The sequence below is a fragment of the Apis mellifera genome, linkage group LG8 (genome assembly GCF_003254395.2).
Source record: "Apis mellifera strain DH4 linkage group LG8, Amel_HAv3.1, whole genome shotgun sequence".
In the NCBI taxonomy this organism is placed as follows: domain Eukaryota; kingdom Metazoa; phylum Arthropoda; class Insecta; order Hymenoptera; family Apidae; genus Apis; species Apis mellifera.
Genome location: NC_037645.1, coordinates 8,192,701 through 8,211,515, shown reverse-complemented (window position 1 = coordinate 8,211,515; position 18,815 = coordinate 8,192,701). Strand labels below are relative to the sequence as shown.

At 32.4% G+C, this 18,815-nt stretch overlaps 3 protein-coding genes across 7 annotated transcripts; 1 reads left to right on the top strand and 2 right to left on the bottom strand.

The window, feature by feature from the left end:
• Nucleotides 1-435: 435 nt before the first annotated feature.
• Nucleotides 436-4,583, top strand: LOC100577053 (glycine dehydrogenase (decarboxylating), mitochondrial). Of its 3 annotated transcripts, XM_026442311.1 has the most exons (10): nt 436-653; nt 744-822; nt 1,278-1,413; nt 1,481-1,871; nt 1,936-2,456; nt 2,527-2,806; nt 2,887-3,536; nt 3,618-4,081; nt 4,159-4,304; nt 4,370-4,583. In XM_026442311.1, exons 1-10 carry the CDS (start codon nt 453-455, stop codon nt 4,478-4,480), a joined length of 2,979 nt encoding a protein of 992 aa, XP_026298096.1. In that variant the 5' UTR covers nt 436-452; the 3' UTR covers nt 4,481-4,583. The 3 variants fall into 3 exon arrangements, with proteins under 3 accessions (XP_026298096.1, XP_026298097.1, XP_026298098.1); XM_026442312.1 differs by lacking the exon at nt 436-653 and having other exon boundaries at nt 1,250-1,413; XM_026442313.1 differs by lacking the exons at nt 436-653; nt 744-822 and adding an exon at nt 1,168-1,191.
• On the bottom strand, nt 4,459-7,354 carry LOC409240 (HMG box-containing protein 4). Of its 3 annotated transcripts, none has more exons than XM_392763.6 (5): nt 7,092-7,354; nt 5,846-6,387; nt 5,713-5,788; nt 5,440-5,625; nt 4,459-5,174 (listed from the first exon to the last, which is right to left on the bottom strand). In XM_392763.6, exons 1-5 carry the CDS (start codon nt 7,210-7,212, stop codon nt 4,762-4,764), a joined length of 1,338 nt encoding a protein of 445 aa, XP_392763.3. In that variant the 5' UTR covers nt 7,213-7,354; the 3' UTR covers nt 4,459-4,761. The 3 variants fall into 3 exon arrangements, with proteins under 3 accessions (XP_392763.3, XP_006564665.1, XP_006564664.1); XM_006564602.3 differs by having other exon boundaries at nt 4,459-5,105; XM_006564601.3 differs by having other exon boundaries at nt 5,846-6,381; nt 7,092-7,353.
• Nucleotides 7,338-8,663, bottom strand: LOC411856 (U3 small nucleolar ribonucleoprotein protein IMP4). The gene is made up of 2 exons (XM_395323.6): nt 7,523-8,663; nt 7,338-7,444 (listed from the first exon to the last, which is right to left on the bottom strand). The coding sequence occupies exon 1, from the start codon at nt 8,502-8,504 to the stop codon at nt 7,569-7,571; it is 936 nt and encodes a 311-aa protein (XP_395323.2). The 5' UTR covers nt 8,505-8,663; the 3' UTR covers nt 7,338-7,444; nt 7,523-7,568.
• Nucleotides 8,664-18,815: the final 10,152 nt, after the last annotated feature.

Below are 18,815 nucleotides of genomic sequence, written 5' to 3'. Positions count from 1 at the left end.
TAATATTTAAGTTTTTATGTAGCTTAAATATAAGAAATTCAGTTGTATTATAAAATTAAAATTTTAAAAATAAAGCTAATTTTGTGTGAAATGCATTCGTTTTTTTTTTTAATCTTATCTGTTTAAATAGCTAATTATGAAAACAAAAAATAAATATATATATCATATATACATATACATATACATATATATATATATATATATATGATGCGTGCAAAGGTACTTAATTTCCCAATATTGTCTAAGATATTTTACAACTTAGGGTTACTAAAGATCAAGTTGTAATCAAGAATTGTGACATCACAACATGATACGTTCTAGGGTATAAAATCTCTGTTTATGTTAATAAACACTTTAGTTTTCTAGATACTCTGTCTTTATTAAGTAAATAACTTTTAGACTTATTATTAGAAATTTAATTATTATTAAGTTTTAATACTTTGTAATTTATAATGTTGTATATTTTTAAATTAAGAGAATGTACGATATTGAATAAATATAATATATTTCGATACACACATGGACTAACGTTAAACAACATACGAAAAGAAAAAGTTAATGAAATTTTCCCACAAAAACATGAATTTCAAATTAGACATATTGGTCCCCGACAATATGAACAATTGGAAATGTTAAAAACTATAGGATACAAGGTAATATATATAATAATAATTTTATTTGATAATGAAAATATTAATTTTTTAAAAATAATTTTCAATTTATTTAATTAATTTAATTTGAAGAATTTGGAAGAATTAACAAAAGCGGCTATTCCAGAAAAAATTCTTTATAAAGAAAAATTGAAGATCGAACAACCGATTAGTAAGTAAAATGAATAATTTATTTGAAATAGTATATTGAAACGTAATTAAAAGAGAAATGTATATACACAAGACTAGATATGAAACACGTGCAAACTGATAACCCTGTGATACTAAAATAAACACAATATGATTATAAATATTTAATTAAAGTATCTTTATTAATAATTTTGCACATTAAATGTTTTAATAAAAATTAAATATTTATAAATTAATTGTTAAAGAAAAGAAAACAATATCTTTATTTGTTAAAATATTTATTAATTTTATTGTAGAATAAATAAGATGATCTTTTATTTCGAGAAGATTATATCTTGAATCAAAGGTCAATCTCGTGCAGTTAAATTTATTCACGTGATTTTCTAAGGCTGTAAATTAATTATAATTTTGTTTAAAATAACAAATATATTCTCCCATCATGATTGCAGATTGTGTAAAATAGCAATTGTATTTTAGCTGAATACGAACTTTTGAAGAGGATTACACAAATTTCAAAAAAAAATGATATATGGCGTTCGTATATTGGAATGGGATATAATAATTGTTGTGTGCCTCATACTATCATGAGAAATATGTTTGAAAATCCAGGATGGTATATTATTTTAAAATATAATTCATAATGATTTTGACATAATTAAAATAATTAATAAAAATTATAGGACGACGCAGTATACACCATATCAACCAGAAATTTCACAAGGCAGACTTGAAGGTCTATTGAATTACCAAACAATGATATGTGACTTAACTGGAATGGAAATAGCGAACGCATCTCTTTTAGATGAAGGCACTGCAGCAGCAGAGGCTTTAGCACTTACTCATAGGAGCAATAAAAGAAAAAAATTGTTCGTTTCTGATAAAGTTCATCCTCAAACAATTAGCGTGATTGCAACACGTGCCACTTCTTTAGGTCTTGATCTTGAAATTGGAGACGTTTTCAAAATTGATACCAGCGCAAAAGATGTTTCTGGAATTCTTTTCCAATATCCTGATACAACTGGATCTATCTACGCATTTGAAGATGTTGTGAAGAAAGCGCATGCAGATGGTGTATGTTTTACTTAAAAGAAAAATTTAAAAAATATTTAATTATGATCAGTATTTTCTATTTTAGACTCTTGTTTGTGTTGCTACTGATTTATTAGCATTAGCTATACTTAAACCTCCAAGTAAATTTGAAGTTGATATATGTGTTGGTACTAGTCAACGTTTCGGAGTTCCACTTGGATACGGAGGACCACATGCTGGATTCTTCGCTTGCCGTAAAAAATTGGTTCGTTTAATGCCTGGAAGAATGATCGGTGTTACGAAAGATTTGAACGGGCAAGATGCATATCGCTTAGCTCTTCAAACACGAGAACAGCATATTAGAAGAGACAAAGCTACTAGCAATATTTGTACCGCACAAGCATTACTGGCAAATATGTCTGCAATGTATGCTGTATATCATGGACCTGAAGGAATAAAAAATATTGCAAATAGAGTACATTTTCTGACACTGATCCTGGCAAGAGGTTTAGAAAAATCAGGGAATAGAATAAACAATGAATATTTTTTCGATACTATAAAAATATCACCTTCAATATCCTTAAAAACTATAAAGGAAAATGCGGTTTCATTTAAAATAAATTTTAGGTAATTAATTGAAATATATATATATTAGTATATATAATAACTGAAAAAATAAAAATATTATCTTTTCCAGATATTACGAGGATGGAATCGGGATATCTCTAGATGAAACTACTATGGAACAAGATGTAAATGATATTTTTAAAATATTTTCTACAGAAATAACCGTTAAAGAAATATATAACGAAAAGGCATATTTTAATAAAAATTTAAACAAATCTCATTTTGCGCGTTGTACGCCATACTTACAACATCCTGTATTTAATAGTCATCAATCCGAAACAAGAATAGTTCGTTATATGAAATCTTTAGAAAATAAAGATGTATCTCTCGTACATAGTATGATACCATTGGTAAAGATCATATGAAGAAGAATTTTATATACTATTTATGAAATAACTATATTCTTTTGAATTTTCAATTATTTCAACAGGGATCTTGTACAATGAAACTGAATTCAACTACGGAAATGATGCCTTGTAGCTTACATGGATTTACAGACATACATCCATTCGTTCCTATTGAACAAACCAAAGGATATCATCAATTATTTGCCGAATTAGAACAAGATCTTTGCGCTATAACAGGTTACGATAACATAAGTTTTCAACCAAATAGTGGAGCTCAAGGCGAATATGCTGGTCTAAGAGCTATACAACGTTATCACGAATCGAATAAAAATAATCATCGACAAGTCTGTTTGATTCCTATTTCTGCTCATGGTACTAATCCTGCTTCTGCCCAAATGGCTGGTATGCAAGTGAAACCTATTCTTGTACAGAAAGATGGTTCTATAGATATTTCACATTTGGCAGAAATGATAGATAAATATCGAGATACATTATCTTGTTTAATGATAACATATCCATCAACAAATGGAGTGTTTGAAGAGACTATCGCCGATATTTGTACTATGATTCATAAAGCTGGTGGTCAAGTGTATTTAGATGGAGCTAACATGAATGCTCAAGTTGGATTATGTCGTCCAGGTGATTACGGTAGTGACGTTTCACATCTTAACTTGCATAAAACATTTTGTATACCTCACGGTGGTGGAGGACCTGGAATGGGACCTATTGGAGTGTAAGTAATAATTTTGATTTAGTATTTTAATTTAATAATTTAGTATTTGCAAATATAATAAAAATAATTTTTTGGATACAGTAAACGGCATCTTACACCTTTTCTTCCATCTCATCCTGTGATTAATTGTTCGAGTAATAATAATAACAATATAAAACAATTTGGTGCAGTATCAGCTGCTCCTTTCGGATCATCAGCTATTTTACCAATTTCTTGGGCTTACATTAAAATGATGGGTCCAGAAGGATTAAGAAAAGCTACGCAAGTTGCTATCCTAAATGCTAATTACATGAGTAAAAGATTGGAAAAATATTATAAAACTTTATACAAAGGAAAGACAGGATTAGTAGCACATGAATTCATTTTGGATATACGGGATTTTAAAAAAACGGCGAATATCGAAGCTGTAGATATCGCTAAAAGATTAATGGATTATGGTTTTCACGCTCCGACAATGAGTTGGCCTGTGGCAGGTACATTAATGATCGAACCAACTGAATCTGAAGACAAAAAAGAATTGGATAGATTTTGTAATGCTCTAATATGTAAGAATATTATATTTCTTAAAGACTTTTTTTATTTGTGAAATCATTAACAAATATTAATAAGTTTTATTTTTTAGATATACGAGAAGAAATTAATGATATAGAAAATGGTAAATTAGACATTGTTAAAAATCCATTGAAAATGGCACCACACACTCAAGAGCAAGTAATCTCAAGTACGTGGAATAGACCGTACTCACGAGAACTGGCAGCATTTCCAGCTGTAAGTATTCATATTCAATATTTATAATAAAATAGAACGATAAATAAGTTATTTATTATTTACAGCCGTTTGTAAAGGGAAATAACAAGATTTGGCCAAGTGTTGGGAGAATAGATGATACATATGGAGATAAAAATCTATTCTGTACATGTCCTCCTATTTTATCAGATCAGTAATAAGTTTTACTTGTTTATCTTGTACAGTTAGTTATAGAATTATTTAAATATTTATTATAATTTTTTGTACAAACATATTATTTATATAAAATTTCATATTTTCATAAGCAGACAAAATATAACAAATATTTGACTCTAAACTCTTTTTTTAGCAAACAAAACTATATGACTTAACTTCTATTATTCATTCATTTTATAATTTTAATGACTATGTTTATCTATTCAATTTTTATATTTACATTATGTATTACTAAATTATTTTATGAGTATTTATACATATATTACAAACCAGGCATAAGATATGCAATATTGTCAAGCATTTGCGAAAGTGTTTCGTGTTTAGCTCCATTAGTTTCTGGTACCTGTTGCGTTAGACAAATTAAAGGACCCAGTGCACAAAGCAGAGAATCCAGTAAAACCGATAGACTGCCTGATACTGCTATTTGGCCATCATGTTCCTTCAATCGTTCACCGATGATTGTTAAACTCTCACCGAGAAGTTTTAGATGCGCAGCTACATCGATAGGTTGAGTTCCAACAACTTTATACATTCCTGTTCCTATCATTGGTTCATTAACCAAATCTTTACCACTTCGATTCGATGGCGGTGATACCGGAACATTTCCTACAACGGAGGGTAGACCTAGTTGAATAGTTTTTTTGGAAGTAGCGGGCTTTTGATCTTTTCCATTACCTATAAGACAAAAAAAGAGAAAACATAAAACATTACAATGTCATCGTGTTATTCAGTTTGCCTATTTCTATACGAGATGCATGCATATAAAACAAATGATAATGAGACATCTACCATATAATTCTTAGGCATAAAAACAATATTATCTGAGAGACTTTTGACTAATACGCGTGCACGAGAAGCAAATTAAGATGAATAAACTACCACATAATTTTTAGAGATATACTTGTAAAAATGATGTATACATGAGAACCAACAAACCCACCAATTTTATTAATGAATTTTTTTCGCGAAGCAGGTGGCGGCATTTTCCAAACAGGCTCATCTTTACTCGCAGGTAAAGAATGAGGTTTTGCTGCCAAGCGTTTTGCGCGTCTGCGCCAATTATATTTTTCCAGATTTGGTACTGTAGCCCATAGTTCTCCTAACCGTTTAGAAATTGCTGCAAAATCTACAAAAAGCAATGTTTCACGAGTAACATTAGCGTCGAATTTCTAATCTAGATTTTAATATGGAGAAACAAGTGAAGCTTATATACCCATATAAGGACATTGCTCTAGTAATTCTTGCCTAATTTCTTTAGCCCACAACATGTACGCGGTAAATCTCGTTTTCTGAAAACATCATCGAATTGTGAAATAATCCCCTTAGTAACTTTCATGTGTACATACCCCTTTGTCTTTACGTTGTGCCTTCATTCTACCTATTATTTTGCCATCTTTAATAATTAATTTTTTCTTACATTTCTCAAGCATATATAAACTATTTGCTTGTGAAGGTGTTTCTTGGCCAGGTGGTTCAAGTTTTCTAAACCCTGCTTCTCTATCATCTATCATAAGAGGATCTACATCATCATCGCTTCCAGAATCCATACTATATCTGTCATCTTCATTGAACCCAGAAGGATCATCTGATTCTGATGCTGAAGATTGCCCTTCATCTGATAATGTCTCTTGTTTAATTCTTTGTTGTCCAGAATTAGAATTAGAATTAGAATTTTTCCTTTGTCTTCCAGTACTTCCATGTTGAATCGATTGATTTGATGATATATGTTGGGATTCATATCTGTCCAACAATTGTTGATTTTGTAATTGCTGTGCTTTTTGGCGTTTGTACTTGTTATCCGTAAAATCATCTGGTGATTCAAAGTCAACGAGTTTGGAAGATTTCTTTCTCACACGGCCACTTCGGGAGATACCCGTGACCTCTAGATCTGAAAGATAAAGCGGACTGCACCTTGCCAAGAAAGAGAAAGAGACCAAAATACTTGTAAGGTCTAACTACCACTCTTATTAATTTTTTAGGATTCAAAATCATTGTTTTTATACAAAATTTTATGTAAAAAGTGTGCATAGGTATCAGAACATAGTTTATTGTGTATTGATTGAGCTATAATATTCCTAATATATCTTAAAATTCTCTTAAATCAATATAATAATCAATCATTAAATCTCGTGGACGCGTATTATGTGTCACATAAATTTTATTACATATCCATACAAAGAAGTCTCTGTATGTTTATAATATATAAGTATAAAACATTTTGAAACGAACATGACGAGTTTTACAACTACTTGAAATTATGAGTATTACAACAATTATGATTCATTCGAATAATATTTTATTTTAATCATAGAATTTGTTTTGCCATCAAAACCTGTTTATATTTGCATGAAATTTCTTAAATTTAAAATACCTAATCACGAATGAATTGTACACATCATTAGTTTAATGATTCTCCGCTACGGACAAAAGCGCTAGTAACCAAAACGCAAATTGTAAGGAGTAAATATTGCAAGGAAATTGATAAATTTGCTACGAACGCGCGCAAATCATGCGGAATACTGCAAGCGATACGAGCAAACAAGCAACTGATCTACCAAATGTGTTTCCCTATGAAATAAAAACTGATCTCACCGTCATTTTTCTGACGTTTTGGTGTCACGAACATATCCATAGCGTTGCTTTGTTGCTCTACGAGCTTCTTGCGCCGCGGCGTCTTCTCAGATTTCGCGGGCTTACGAACATTGGCGTGCATCACGCGCTAATAAGTTTTCGTTCTTTCGATGCAAATGCATTTGTAAAAGTTTTAACACTTTTCCCAATAGAAATTCTCGTCCAAAAGCCAAATTTGGTTTATTTCCAAGACGTTTTTAAAAACAACTGCCACGAAGAATACCAGAATGCATTGCGCAATAACGGTGACGCATTTAGAATGCAACGCGCGAAATTTAAAAATATTGTATTTTATTCGCAGTACATGGACTCATCTGCAAAATTTACGAGGTAATATTATTATTAAAGAATAAATAAAAATAAAATATTTTGTATAAAGATTTATTATTTACATTGTTAGAACATTTGTTGGAACTGATAGAAAAATAAATAAAAATTTTATATATCATCTTCTTGTTGCCATCCATCTTCATCAGAAAGAAATCTTCTTTTATGGCTAGTATTCATGTAAGGTCTCAGTGCCCATTCTATATCAGCTGCTGCTTCTGCATCTAAAGTGCCTAATTTAATTTCATATAATCTCAATTGAAACCTGGGTCCAACTTCTGACAATTCAATATCTTTTCCATAAATTTTTTTATATGTGTGATGGCGAAATGATATATAATCATCATGATTGGCAAAAGTGATTATTCTTTTGCTATCTTCCTTTGGTACTGGGAATAAATATTTTAAAATATTCATAACACGTTCACCTAACTTTGTTTTAAAATTATGAAATATAAGATGAGGATATTGTTCAGACATTGTTCCAATATTGGGAATATCATGTCTCATAATAACATCTGACATTGTAAAGTATGCAGTTGGTCCATAGGGTAAATGACATATAATTATAGAATCAGGAATACCTCTATGTTCATGTACAATTATAAAATCTGTAACATCATTTGCTCTACAGGCATGTATTAATTGTTTCATTTCATAATTTCCTCGATTCATTCTTTGAGAATTGGGAAATATCAATCTTAATTCTTTAACAAACATTTTTAATCTAGAACTTGGATCACGAGAAGTAGTAATCACAATTTTTGGATCTTCAACTCCAGCCCATCTATATTCATCATCTTCGTGAGATGCCAAAGTTCCACCCATCTCGGTTCCAATAGCAATAGCCATTTCTGGTCCAGCATCTTCCCAAGCTAACTGCTTTTGTATGTTTAAAGCGTCTTTTTTTAAATCTGGATGTATCGGTATATTTTGTTCTAGACTACGTTTGAGTTTCTCCTTCTTTTCTTGGATATTTTTTAATTTATCTTGAACTGATTTTCTGTACAAATATTCTCTACGAAGTCTTGCTTGTCTTCGTAACATTTTTCAACATATATATTTTATTTTTTACTTTTTTAAATATTAAAAAACGAGAAATTATAAATTAGGTTATAAGAAATACACGTGTATGCGATATCAACAATAACTATAGCACACAATAAATTGAATAAATTGTATCATGATAAAATTTAATAATATTGATTAAATTTTATCATAATTTAATTTTATTAAATTAAAATTAAGTAAAAAAAAAATTATTAAATATTCTATTATATTAACTTTATATATGTATATATATATAAATTTGAAAATATGATTGGTTCTACTGACGTATGATGGCAAGCCAATCATACGTATTTACCTATATAACCTATAATATGATTGGATTTGGTGGCGTTGGTAAACGAATCACAAATATTTAATCTGTAACCTGATTGGTTTTGCTAGATACGGCGAGCGAATCATAAATATTTAATCCGTAACGTGATTGGTTTTGCTAGATACAGCGAACGAATCACAAATATTTAACCCGTAATCTGATTGGTTTTACTAAATATGGCGAACCAATCAGAAAGCTAAAATAATATGTCTTTAACAAGTAACATTTCGAAATTAGTTTATTATTTTTAATCCGGAAGAAAAGATCGTGTGCATATGTTAAATTGTAAAAATGAAATTTGTGCTTGAATTTGTGTTTGAATTTGCATCATTGGTGAATTTCAACAATGGTAAGTGTTTTCTTCTTCATTATAAATAATAATTATCATAATAAATAATTATTATTAATCAATCAAACGGTTTAAAAAATTTTTAATATATACACTTTATACATACAATAAATTTTCGTATATCATTTTAAGAATCTAAAAAAGAGAAGAAAAATTCTCTTTTAGAGGATTTATTAATAATTGAAATAATTAAATTTTTTAAAAAAATACGAATAAATATCGTATAAAATCAGAATAATTTCTAAAAAAATATTTTATAATTGTAATTTATTATAATAAATTTATATTATAATAATTTATTATTATAATATAATTTATTTGTATTATAATAATAAGATGATGTATTTAAAACGTTACAATGTGGAAAACATGTTGAAACTACCATTGAAGCAAAATTTATTATACAAAGAAAATTATTTATTTATTTTTATTTAATATGTCTTTGAAATCTTAATAATAAAAATATATATTAAGATAAAATTGTTAAAAGATATAATTGAGTATAATTTTTTTTAATTGAGTATATTTCTGATAATTATCAGAATCATAAAAATTTTAGAGAATTATATTCGTAATAATACGATTTTTCAATTGATTGATTATGATTGATATTTAATTATTGTGAAATTATATATTTGCGTAATATAACACGGAAGAAATTATATTTTTTATTTTAATAATTATAAATAATAATAAAATCAAAAGATTACGATGCAAATTTAAATTTAAATTTAAACAGCAAATGCCATCTATCGTTACTTTTTGATATTCATTATAACAAAGTTGATAATTTCATCGATCAATAATTTTTCCCGTGGGTAACTAATCATGGTTGTAGTCGGTAACTGTAGCAATCGGTAACAAGTTATCGATTATCGATATTTAAAAGGTAATTAGTTACAAATATTCACGATAGATATCGTATTAGTTGTTTCTTTTGAAATTTTTCGAGAAAAAAGTCAAGCAACGAAGAATTGATAGATTTTATAATCATTCAATCAGTATTATTATTTTATAGATCGTTAAATTTATAAATTAAAGAATAGCGAGATAAATGCATTTTGAAAGCGTCACAATCTCGTTTGCTGGAAATTTATTAGAGGATTGTCGAGAAGCAACCTTTTTTCCCCTCTGGTTAATTGCAACCAGCTTGCGATTTCCTTCGTCTCTTTGATAAAGCCGCCCACTTGCTATTCCTCTTCGCGGAAGATATGATTTTTCAGGCTGTACTTAATTAGCGACGAACTGTGAATCATAATTACAAAGGCATTCTTTGTACCGCTTAACATTCGCGAGAGCCTCGAATTTTTTCCTAATGAAATGAAGCTTGGAAGAAAAAAATGACACGGAATATACACGGAAAAAAAGACGCGTCGTTTGCTTCGATTGATTCGAAGTCGTCGTCGATTTCCGAAAAAAGTCGAACGATTCCGAAGGGAAGGCTCGTGCCGTGCACGGCGCCTCGTAATTCATTTAAATGGTAGCTCGACGAGACAGGCTCAATTACAGCCGCGACAAAAAACCGTACGGGAACGAGCAGCTTCTTCGTACGACGTGCGTGGTCTATGCCCGTTGCTCGTTCGTACCGTCGACGTACTCACGCGTGCTCGTTTTCTCGTCTTTTTAAAGGAGAGAGAAGAAGGGCTGCGGGCTCGTGTCCTGCGTCACTCAACCGAGCACATCGCGGACATAGTTAAAGCCTCTTTGTTATCCCGTTCTGCCCGCCGCGTCGCCATTAAAACTCCTTGTCGTTCGTACGTGCAAAACGTTCACAATTCTTCGTGCAGATTTTTCTCTTATGAAAAATCTCTCTTTTTTTTTTCTTCTTCTCTCTCTATTACTCTCGTATAATTCTCTCGATAATTGTCAATATGATCAAATACAAAATTCATTTTATTTTTCAATTAAAAATACGAATGCTAATAATCAACATAAGTAAATAAAAATATTTTTATTACGACTACGATTAAATCGAACATTAATTTTCTCTATGTATCCTTCTTATTCGTTATATTATTTTATCACGAATAAAATTATCCTCGGATAATCTTTCGGTCTCGCAAAGAAAGAAAGGAAAGGAAAATTATATCGAATCATTTCGCGAGATAATTTCAGGGAATCGATATAGAACGCGGATAGCGATGGATGCATCGATGGAGTTTTTTGCGCCACGGGTAAAGAAAATACGGCTACTGTTCTGAACGGAACGATGGCGGCCAGCCTTAATCGGCCCGTTAAGCTCCGAGACAATGGGGCCCGGTGTTGATGGCAATATTTTAATGAAGTTAGCAAGTTCCTGGTAACGGGTCGCCGTCGCGATTCCAGGAGCGTGAACGAGAGGAGCCCTTAAAGGGCGGAGGCGCCACCCGCTCACTGATTTCCACTTAGCGATATCGTTCTACAAAGCGGCCTTCATATAGCTTCTCCCTCTCTCTCTCTCGAATCCTTCCTTGGAAAAAGTTCCTTGGAGAAAAAGAAGAAGAGAGAGAGAGGGAAAAAAAAAAAAGAAAAATGGCTTTCGTTTCAACGATCGAAACGAAAGCACCTCGTCGCGTTAGTGACAGACAGGTTTTCGAATCGACAAAGATGTTTGATCGGATTAGGGGCTCTCGATCATTCCCTCCGTTCTCGATTTGCATACGGGCGAATGAAGCGGATGGCAGGATGGATCGCGATGATCGGCGCGCGTCACTCGGAAATGGCGCGGGCAAACAACAAGCATTCGCATGGGCCGGGATTAATTTGATCGATGCCTGGCAAGGGTGTAACGTCGCAGGGAACCCTATTTATACACGTATTTTCCCATTTGCATATATTTTCGACGAATTTTTTCCATCCTTTTCCATTCATCATTTCCTCAATTCTGCCCCTCTTCTCGCATTTATTGATTATGAATTCGATAATTCGATTCGATTAATCGAAGAGATATTTCGAGATATTAACAATTCTTTTCTTTTGGTTTATACAAATTTATTTGTTGTTCCTCCTCGATATTTAATTTTAAATTTTAAATTTAAAGATAAATAGATAGATGCTTTATTTTTAAATGGTCAAATCATTTCATATACAATAGTTTCATATACATCGGTGTAATAATAACGGTCGATGGATTTTCTCGAAATTCTCGAGTTTAACGAATTCGATCCTTTTTTCTTCTCCCCTTCCTCGGTTACCAACTCACTTTCCGTCGAACTTGTTCACCAACCGCTAACAAAACCAACCGAGCTCTCCGGTTTCTTAATTAGTCGAGCAGAGCAATTAATGCGAATCAGAAACTGTGAAGTTAATTTAGCGGTCGCGGTTTTCGCGGCCACGCTACACCAAATCCATCCTCGGACGGATTATTCGGAGAAAAATGTTTGAAAACGAATATACGGGAGAGAGAGACGCGGATAAATATATTTGAGATAAGTGTATTTAAAGTATTTAGTTTCGAAGGTTTAGGATTTAGGCGGCTTTTATTATCGTCAGGGAGAAATCACATGCAAAAGCTGAGACGTTAAGATCGCCCTGCTCGGCCGTAAACTTTCGTAGATTCTAATCGAGCGCGCGTAATTAGAGCGGGAGCAATTGTCGGTAATTAATTGGAGGTAAATTAATTAGCTCAGATCGAATAGAAAGTGGAAAATTACAAGGTATTCAAGGTGCGAGGCGGGGGCTCGGTTCTCTCTCGATCGGTTTAAACCGATTCCTCGAGTTCGAGGCTTCGAATAAATACGAAATATCGAAAGATCCCTCCTTTAAATGAAATTATAGCAGGTATGTGGATGGACATGTATATGGACAATGTGTTATATATTTTTGAAATAAAAATAAAATACAGTAAAGAAAAAAAAAATTTTTTAGAGTAGAATGTAATATGTACTTATTTTCACTTCATTTTTCTTATCTATTGATTACGAAATGCGTAGTTTACCGTCGGTCGGTACACTTTTACTTTTTATCCTATCTTTGTCCTGGAACGAAATGAAAATTTAGTTTCGTTTTCGAGTTCCTATTCGAGTCCCCATTTCAAAGTATATTTTTTGAAGTTTTCCTAATATATAGGACAAGTTTTGTACATCTTTCTCGAGAAAAGAGGCGTTGTGAGCAAAATGTTTGACAGCGACGAAATTATAAATTTTAGGTTAGGTTTAATAACAACTTGCACGTTCATCCTTTATCATCATGCGATTATACTTTCTTACTTATTTTTCTTCGTAATTTATGAAAGAATAATTAGAATTATATTGATCTGATCTTGAATTGAATTATATCTATCATCTGACTTTAATAAAATATTTTTTCGGACGGCAAACAAAGCGTATCTTTTACGTTAACTCCTCTTCTCTCTTTTCTTTCCTTCATCTTTTTCAATCGAAGGATAAAAATTTTACGAATAACGAAAAAAGAGTCAAGAATAGAGAGAAAGAAACGAGAAAATTTTCATTTTCGAGCTCGAAATCCTTCTTCTCTCCGCAATCTGGAATTGTCGCTCTTCTTCCATTCGAAAGAAATTCGGATCTATCAACCGCGCTTTACGACTCCTCGATAGTTACAACTATGTATCCGCAGATTCGAGCTTCTCGTCAAGTTTTCGCGAAGGGAAATAATTTCTTCCCTCCCTCGTCAAAAACTCCGATAGATAAGGTATCGTGGTTACTGGATACAGTTTACGACGGGAATCATGAGTGGTTTACGAGCATTTTCTGCAGGTTTTTTTGCAACACAATTCTTCCTTTTTTTTTTTTTTACGACCGTATTTTCTTTCATCGCAAAGGGTTGAAAAATCTCCGCTCCACTCGTTCAATCTTCTCGAATCCCTTCTCCTCTTCGACCAGTTTCACGGAGATTGAAAGAAATCAAGCTCCATATATACCAATATCTTCATACACTCTTCAAAACTCTCATCGAGAGATTGATAAAAATTTAATTGTTGGAGAATAGCTTCGAGCTTTTTCCTTTCCTTTCCTTTACTTTCCTTCAAATTCCTCCACGGAATTGGAATTTTCTCTAATCAAAGGGGAGATCCTGCTCTTCTATCAATTCGAATCGAGTTGTTCTCTCTCGAATGCTTCCAAGTTCCTCCCAAGTTTATTATATTCTCCCTAAACAGGGAGAGAGGAAAAAAAAGGAAAGTTTCTCCATTCTTTGGGCCGTTAGCGGGATCGTTCCGGAGGAGAACTCTTTTCGTATCAGATGATATCGTAAATACTCGACGAGGGGCGAGTTTATTCGTGAAAATTAATTTCTCGGGTCCCTGCCTCTCTCTCTCTCTCTCTCTCTTCTGTAATTTCGCCAAGTTTGCCAGGTGTGAATTTGTTGGAACGTGGAGGAGGGAGAGGGAGAGAGAGTAGAAACAGAGAGTAGATCGCTCGAGGCCGAGTTTTTGCGAATAACGTTAATAGTAACGGACGAAAGGGTAGATAATTTGGGATTATAGGTGTGTTACGCTGACACTAGCAAATTAAATTGCCCGGAAGAAATGAAGTCGATAGCGGGGGATGAATCGCCCGGAAGCTCGCTGTCGAACCGATCCCGATAACTTTCGATCCTCTTCCTCTTCTCTCTCTCTCTTTTCATTTCCCTCTCTCCCTCTCTTTCTCTCTTCCAATCGTTTTCGTTTTAAAATTTGTAGAAATTTTAACGATATAAAATAACGATGGTATTTTTCGTTGCTATTCTGATAATCTGGTTTATCTTATTGGTGGAAGATGAAGAAGATGAGAATCAAATTTTGAGAAATTTAATGATTTGGAATCTCTTTGAATTTTGATTTTTATTTTTTAATATTACCTTCCTATTTCGCGATTATGCGAGGAAAAGAAAGATCTGGTTTGATTATTGTTGTTTATTAAATTAAAATTTCAATTAAACAAAGGAATTGATAGAAAATATCGCGTTAGAATCTTCTGATTTCTTTTACAATTTTGTCTTTCGATAATTCTTCCCTCGTCTACTTTTCTCATTACTCAACAGGAGTAAAAATCTTTCTATTAATTTTCTTTTAAACTCATTCCTTCGAAAGTTCGAAAAGAACGACTCCAACAACTCTCATCGAATTGTGCAACAATACAATTGTCGCTCAATTATCCAAGAAAAAATCATTTAAGGAAGATTCTGATTTCATTTCTCCTCTTCTTCTCATCGAAAATGAAGAACAAGAAGAAGAACAAGAAGAAGAAGAAGAAGAAGCAGAAGAATAAGCAAAAGAAGAAGCAAAAGAAGAAGAAGCAGAAAAAGAAGGAAAAAGGAGAAGAAGAAGAAGAAGAAGAAGAAGAAAAAGAACAAGAACAAGAAGAAGAACAAGAAGAAGGAGAAGAACAAGAACAAGAAGAAGAACAAGAAGAAGAAGAAGAAGAAGAAGAAGAAGAAACAGAAGAAGAAGGAAAAAGGAGAAGAAGAAGAAGGCGATTCGAGAGTGAAAGAGAGAGAGAGAGAGAGAGAGAGAAAAGGAAAGGAAAGAAAAATCGATGGATCCTCGATGAATCCTCTCGCGGATTCACCTTGAGAAGCATCGATTTTCCCGTGGCATTTGCCCGAGAGCGCAAGTCCGCTCGCTTTTCCGCGGCTGGTGAACCGACGGCTAAAGCGACGAAAGATAGCTCGAACGCGTTGCCCTCCGGTAGGGTTTTGTAAGGAACAGGGGCAATCTCTGTCTGCGTTAGATAACGCCGACAACGCCGCCATAGGGGGATAGCTTTTCATCTTACTAAATCACCCTCCGCGCCCCCCCCTCCCCGCCCTCCCCGCCCTTGCCGCCGGAGGATCCATAAACAAGAAAACGCCGTGAAACGGCGCTCTCCACAATAATGTATCGTAATAACCAGCATCTTGATCCGATTAATCGATGAACGTTAACCTGTTATTCCTGTTAAGGCAATACGATGATAAATTACGCCACGAATTTCTTTTATCTAATTGAATTATCCGTCCATATATACATCACGTTTTGTCATTTTGTTATTCCATTACGATTACACGTATTAGAGGATCTGGATTTATTTTCAGAGACGAGAATTTTTGTACGTGATTAGAATTATGAGGAGATCGATTTGTTTTTTTTTTTTTGCGTAGGTCAAAGCCATCACTTTTTTTTTATTTAATCGAATTATTCATCCGTATATACATCACATTCGTTTCGTCATTTTTTAATTTCATTATGATTGCACAATTTGGACGGATATTAGAGGATCGAGAAGTGGAACTGGATTTGTTTTCAGAGACGAGAATTTTTGTACGTGATTAGAATTACGAGGAGGATCAAATGGAGTTCGATTTGTTTTTTTTTTTTGCGTAGGTCAAAGCCATCGCTTTTTTTTATTTAATTGAATTATCCATCCATCATACTCGTTTTGTCATTTTGTTATTTCATTACGATTACACATTTGTTTCATTACGATTACGATTTGTTTTCAGAGAATTTTTGTATATAATTAGAATTACGAGGATCAATTTGTTCAATTTGTTCGTTTATTTGTTTTTTTTGCGTAGATCAAAGCCATCACTTTTTTTTATTTAATTGAATTATCCATCCATCACACTCGTTTTGTAATTTTGTTATTTCATTACGATTACATTACGTATTAGAGGATCTGGATTTATTTTTAGAGACGAGAATTTTTGTACGTGATTAGAATTATGAGGAGATCGATTTGTTTTTTTTTTTTTTGCGTAGGTCAAAGCCATCACTTTTTTTTATTTAATTGAATTATTCATCTGTATATACATCACACTCGTTTCGTCATTTTTTAATTTCATTATGATTGCACGATTTGCACGGATATTAGAGCATCGAGAACTGGAACTGGATTTGTTTTCAGAGACGAGAATTTTTTTACGTGATTAGAATTACGAGGAGGATCAAATAGAGTTCGATTTGTTTTTTTTTTTTGCGTAGATCAAAGCCATCGCTTTTTTTTATTTAATTGAATTATCCATCCATCACACTCGTTTTGTAATTTTGTTATTTCATTACGATTACACATATTAGAAGATCAAGTGGATTTGTTTTCAGAGAATTTTTGTATATGATTAGAATTACGAGGAGGATCAATTTGTTCGATTTGCTATTTGTTTGTTTTTTTTTTTGCGTAGGTCAAAGCCATCGCTTTTTTTTATTTAATTGAATTATCCATTCATACATCACACTCGTTTTGTCATTTTTTATTTTATTACGATTTGCACGGATATTAGAGGAATTAAGAATTGGAATTGGATTTGTTTTCAGAGACGAGAGTTTTTGTACGTGATTAGAATTACGAGGAGGATCAATTTGTTCATTCGTTTGTTTTTTTTTTGCATAGGTCAAAGCCATCGCTTTTTTTTATTTAATTGAATTATCCATCCGTATATACATCACACTCATTTTGTCATTTTGTTATTTCATTACAATTACATTAGAGGATCGAGTGGATTTGTTTTCAGAGAATTTTTGTATATGATTAGAATTACGAGGATCAATTTGTTCAATTTGTTCGTTCGTTCGTTTTTTTTTTTTACGTAGGTCAAAGCCATCGCTTTTTTTTATTTAATTGAATTGTCCATTCGTATATACATCACATTCATTTTATCATTTTGTTATTTCATTACGATTACATATATTAGAGGATCGAGTGGATTTGTTTTCAGAGAATTTTTGTATATGATTAGAATTACGAGGAGGATCAATTTGTTCGATTTGCTATTTGTTTGTTTTTTTTTTGCGTAGGTCAAAGCCATCGCTTTTTTTATTTCATTGAATTATCCATTCATACATATATTAGACTCGTTTTGTCATTTTTTATTTTATTACGATTTGCACGGATAGTAGAGGATCGAGAATTGGATTTGTTTTCAGAGACGAGAATTTTTGTACGTGATTAGAATTACGAGGAGGATCAAGCGGAGTTCGATTTGTTCGTTCTTTTCTTTTTTCTTTTTGCGTAGGTCAAAGCCATCGCTGTTCGCTTAATATCTCGGATCGGATCGTTTTATATAAAATTTCTCTCTCAACTCTACTTCCTCTCGAGCATCCCTATTTCTGGACACATTCTTCCCACACACGATACTATCGATCGATCCTCTCGGATCCACCCCCTATTGTCTTCTCGCTCCTATCAATCCGTATCGGATACGATGAAAAGAGATCCCGTAATAAGGGAGTCGATATCTCAGACCTAATTATTCTCTCCATCTATCTAAACTAGGTTAGTGTTTGGAATAGAGGAGGAAGAATTCCTCCTTTTATTCTCGCGTACACGTGACGATAGATTCGAACACGAAAAAGTAGAAAAATTACAAAGGAAACGTTGCGATTCTCATTCTAAAATACCCTCAATAACTAAAAGGGAGTCGATATCTCAGCATTATTAATTAATTATTCTCTCCCCATCTCTCTATCTAAATTAAGCTAGAATTTAGAATAAAGAAGGAAGAATATGAATTTCTCCTAAATATAAATTGGAAAAATCAGAAAGGCAAGGAAAGCTCTTCATTTGCTTGAGAGATCATGTAATACTAAACTCACAAAAGAATATCTCAGCATTATTAATTAATTATTCTTTCCACATCCTTCTATTTAAATTATGTTGGAGTTTAAAATAAAGAAGGAACAATATGAATTCTTTCTAAATGCATATATAAATTGGAAAAATCAGAAAAACGA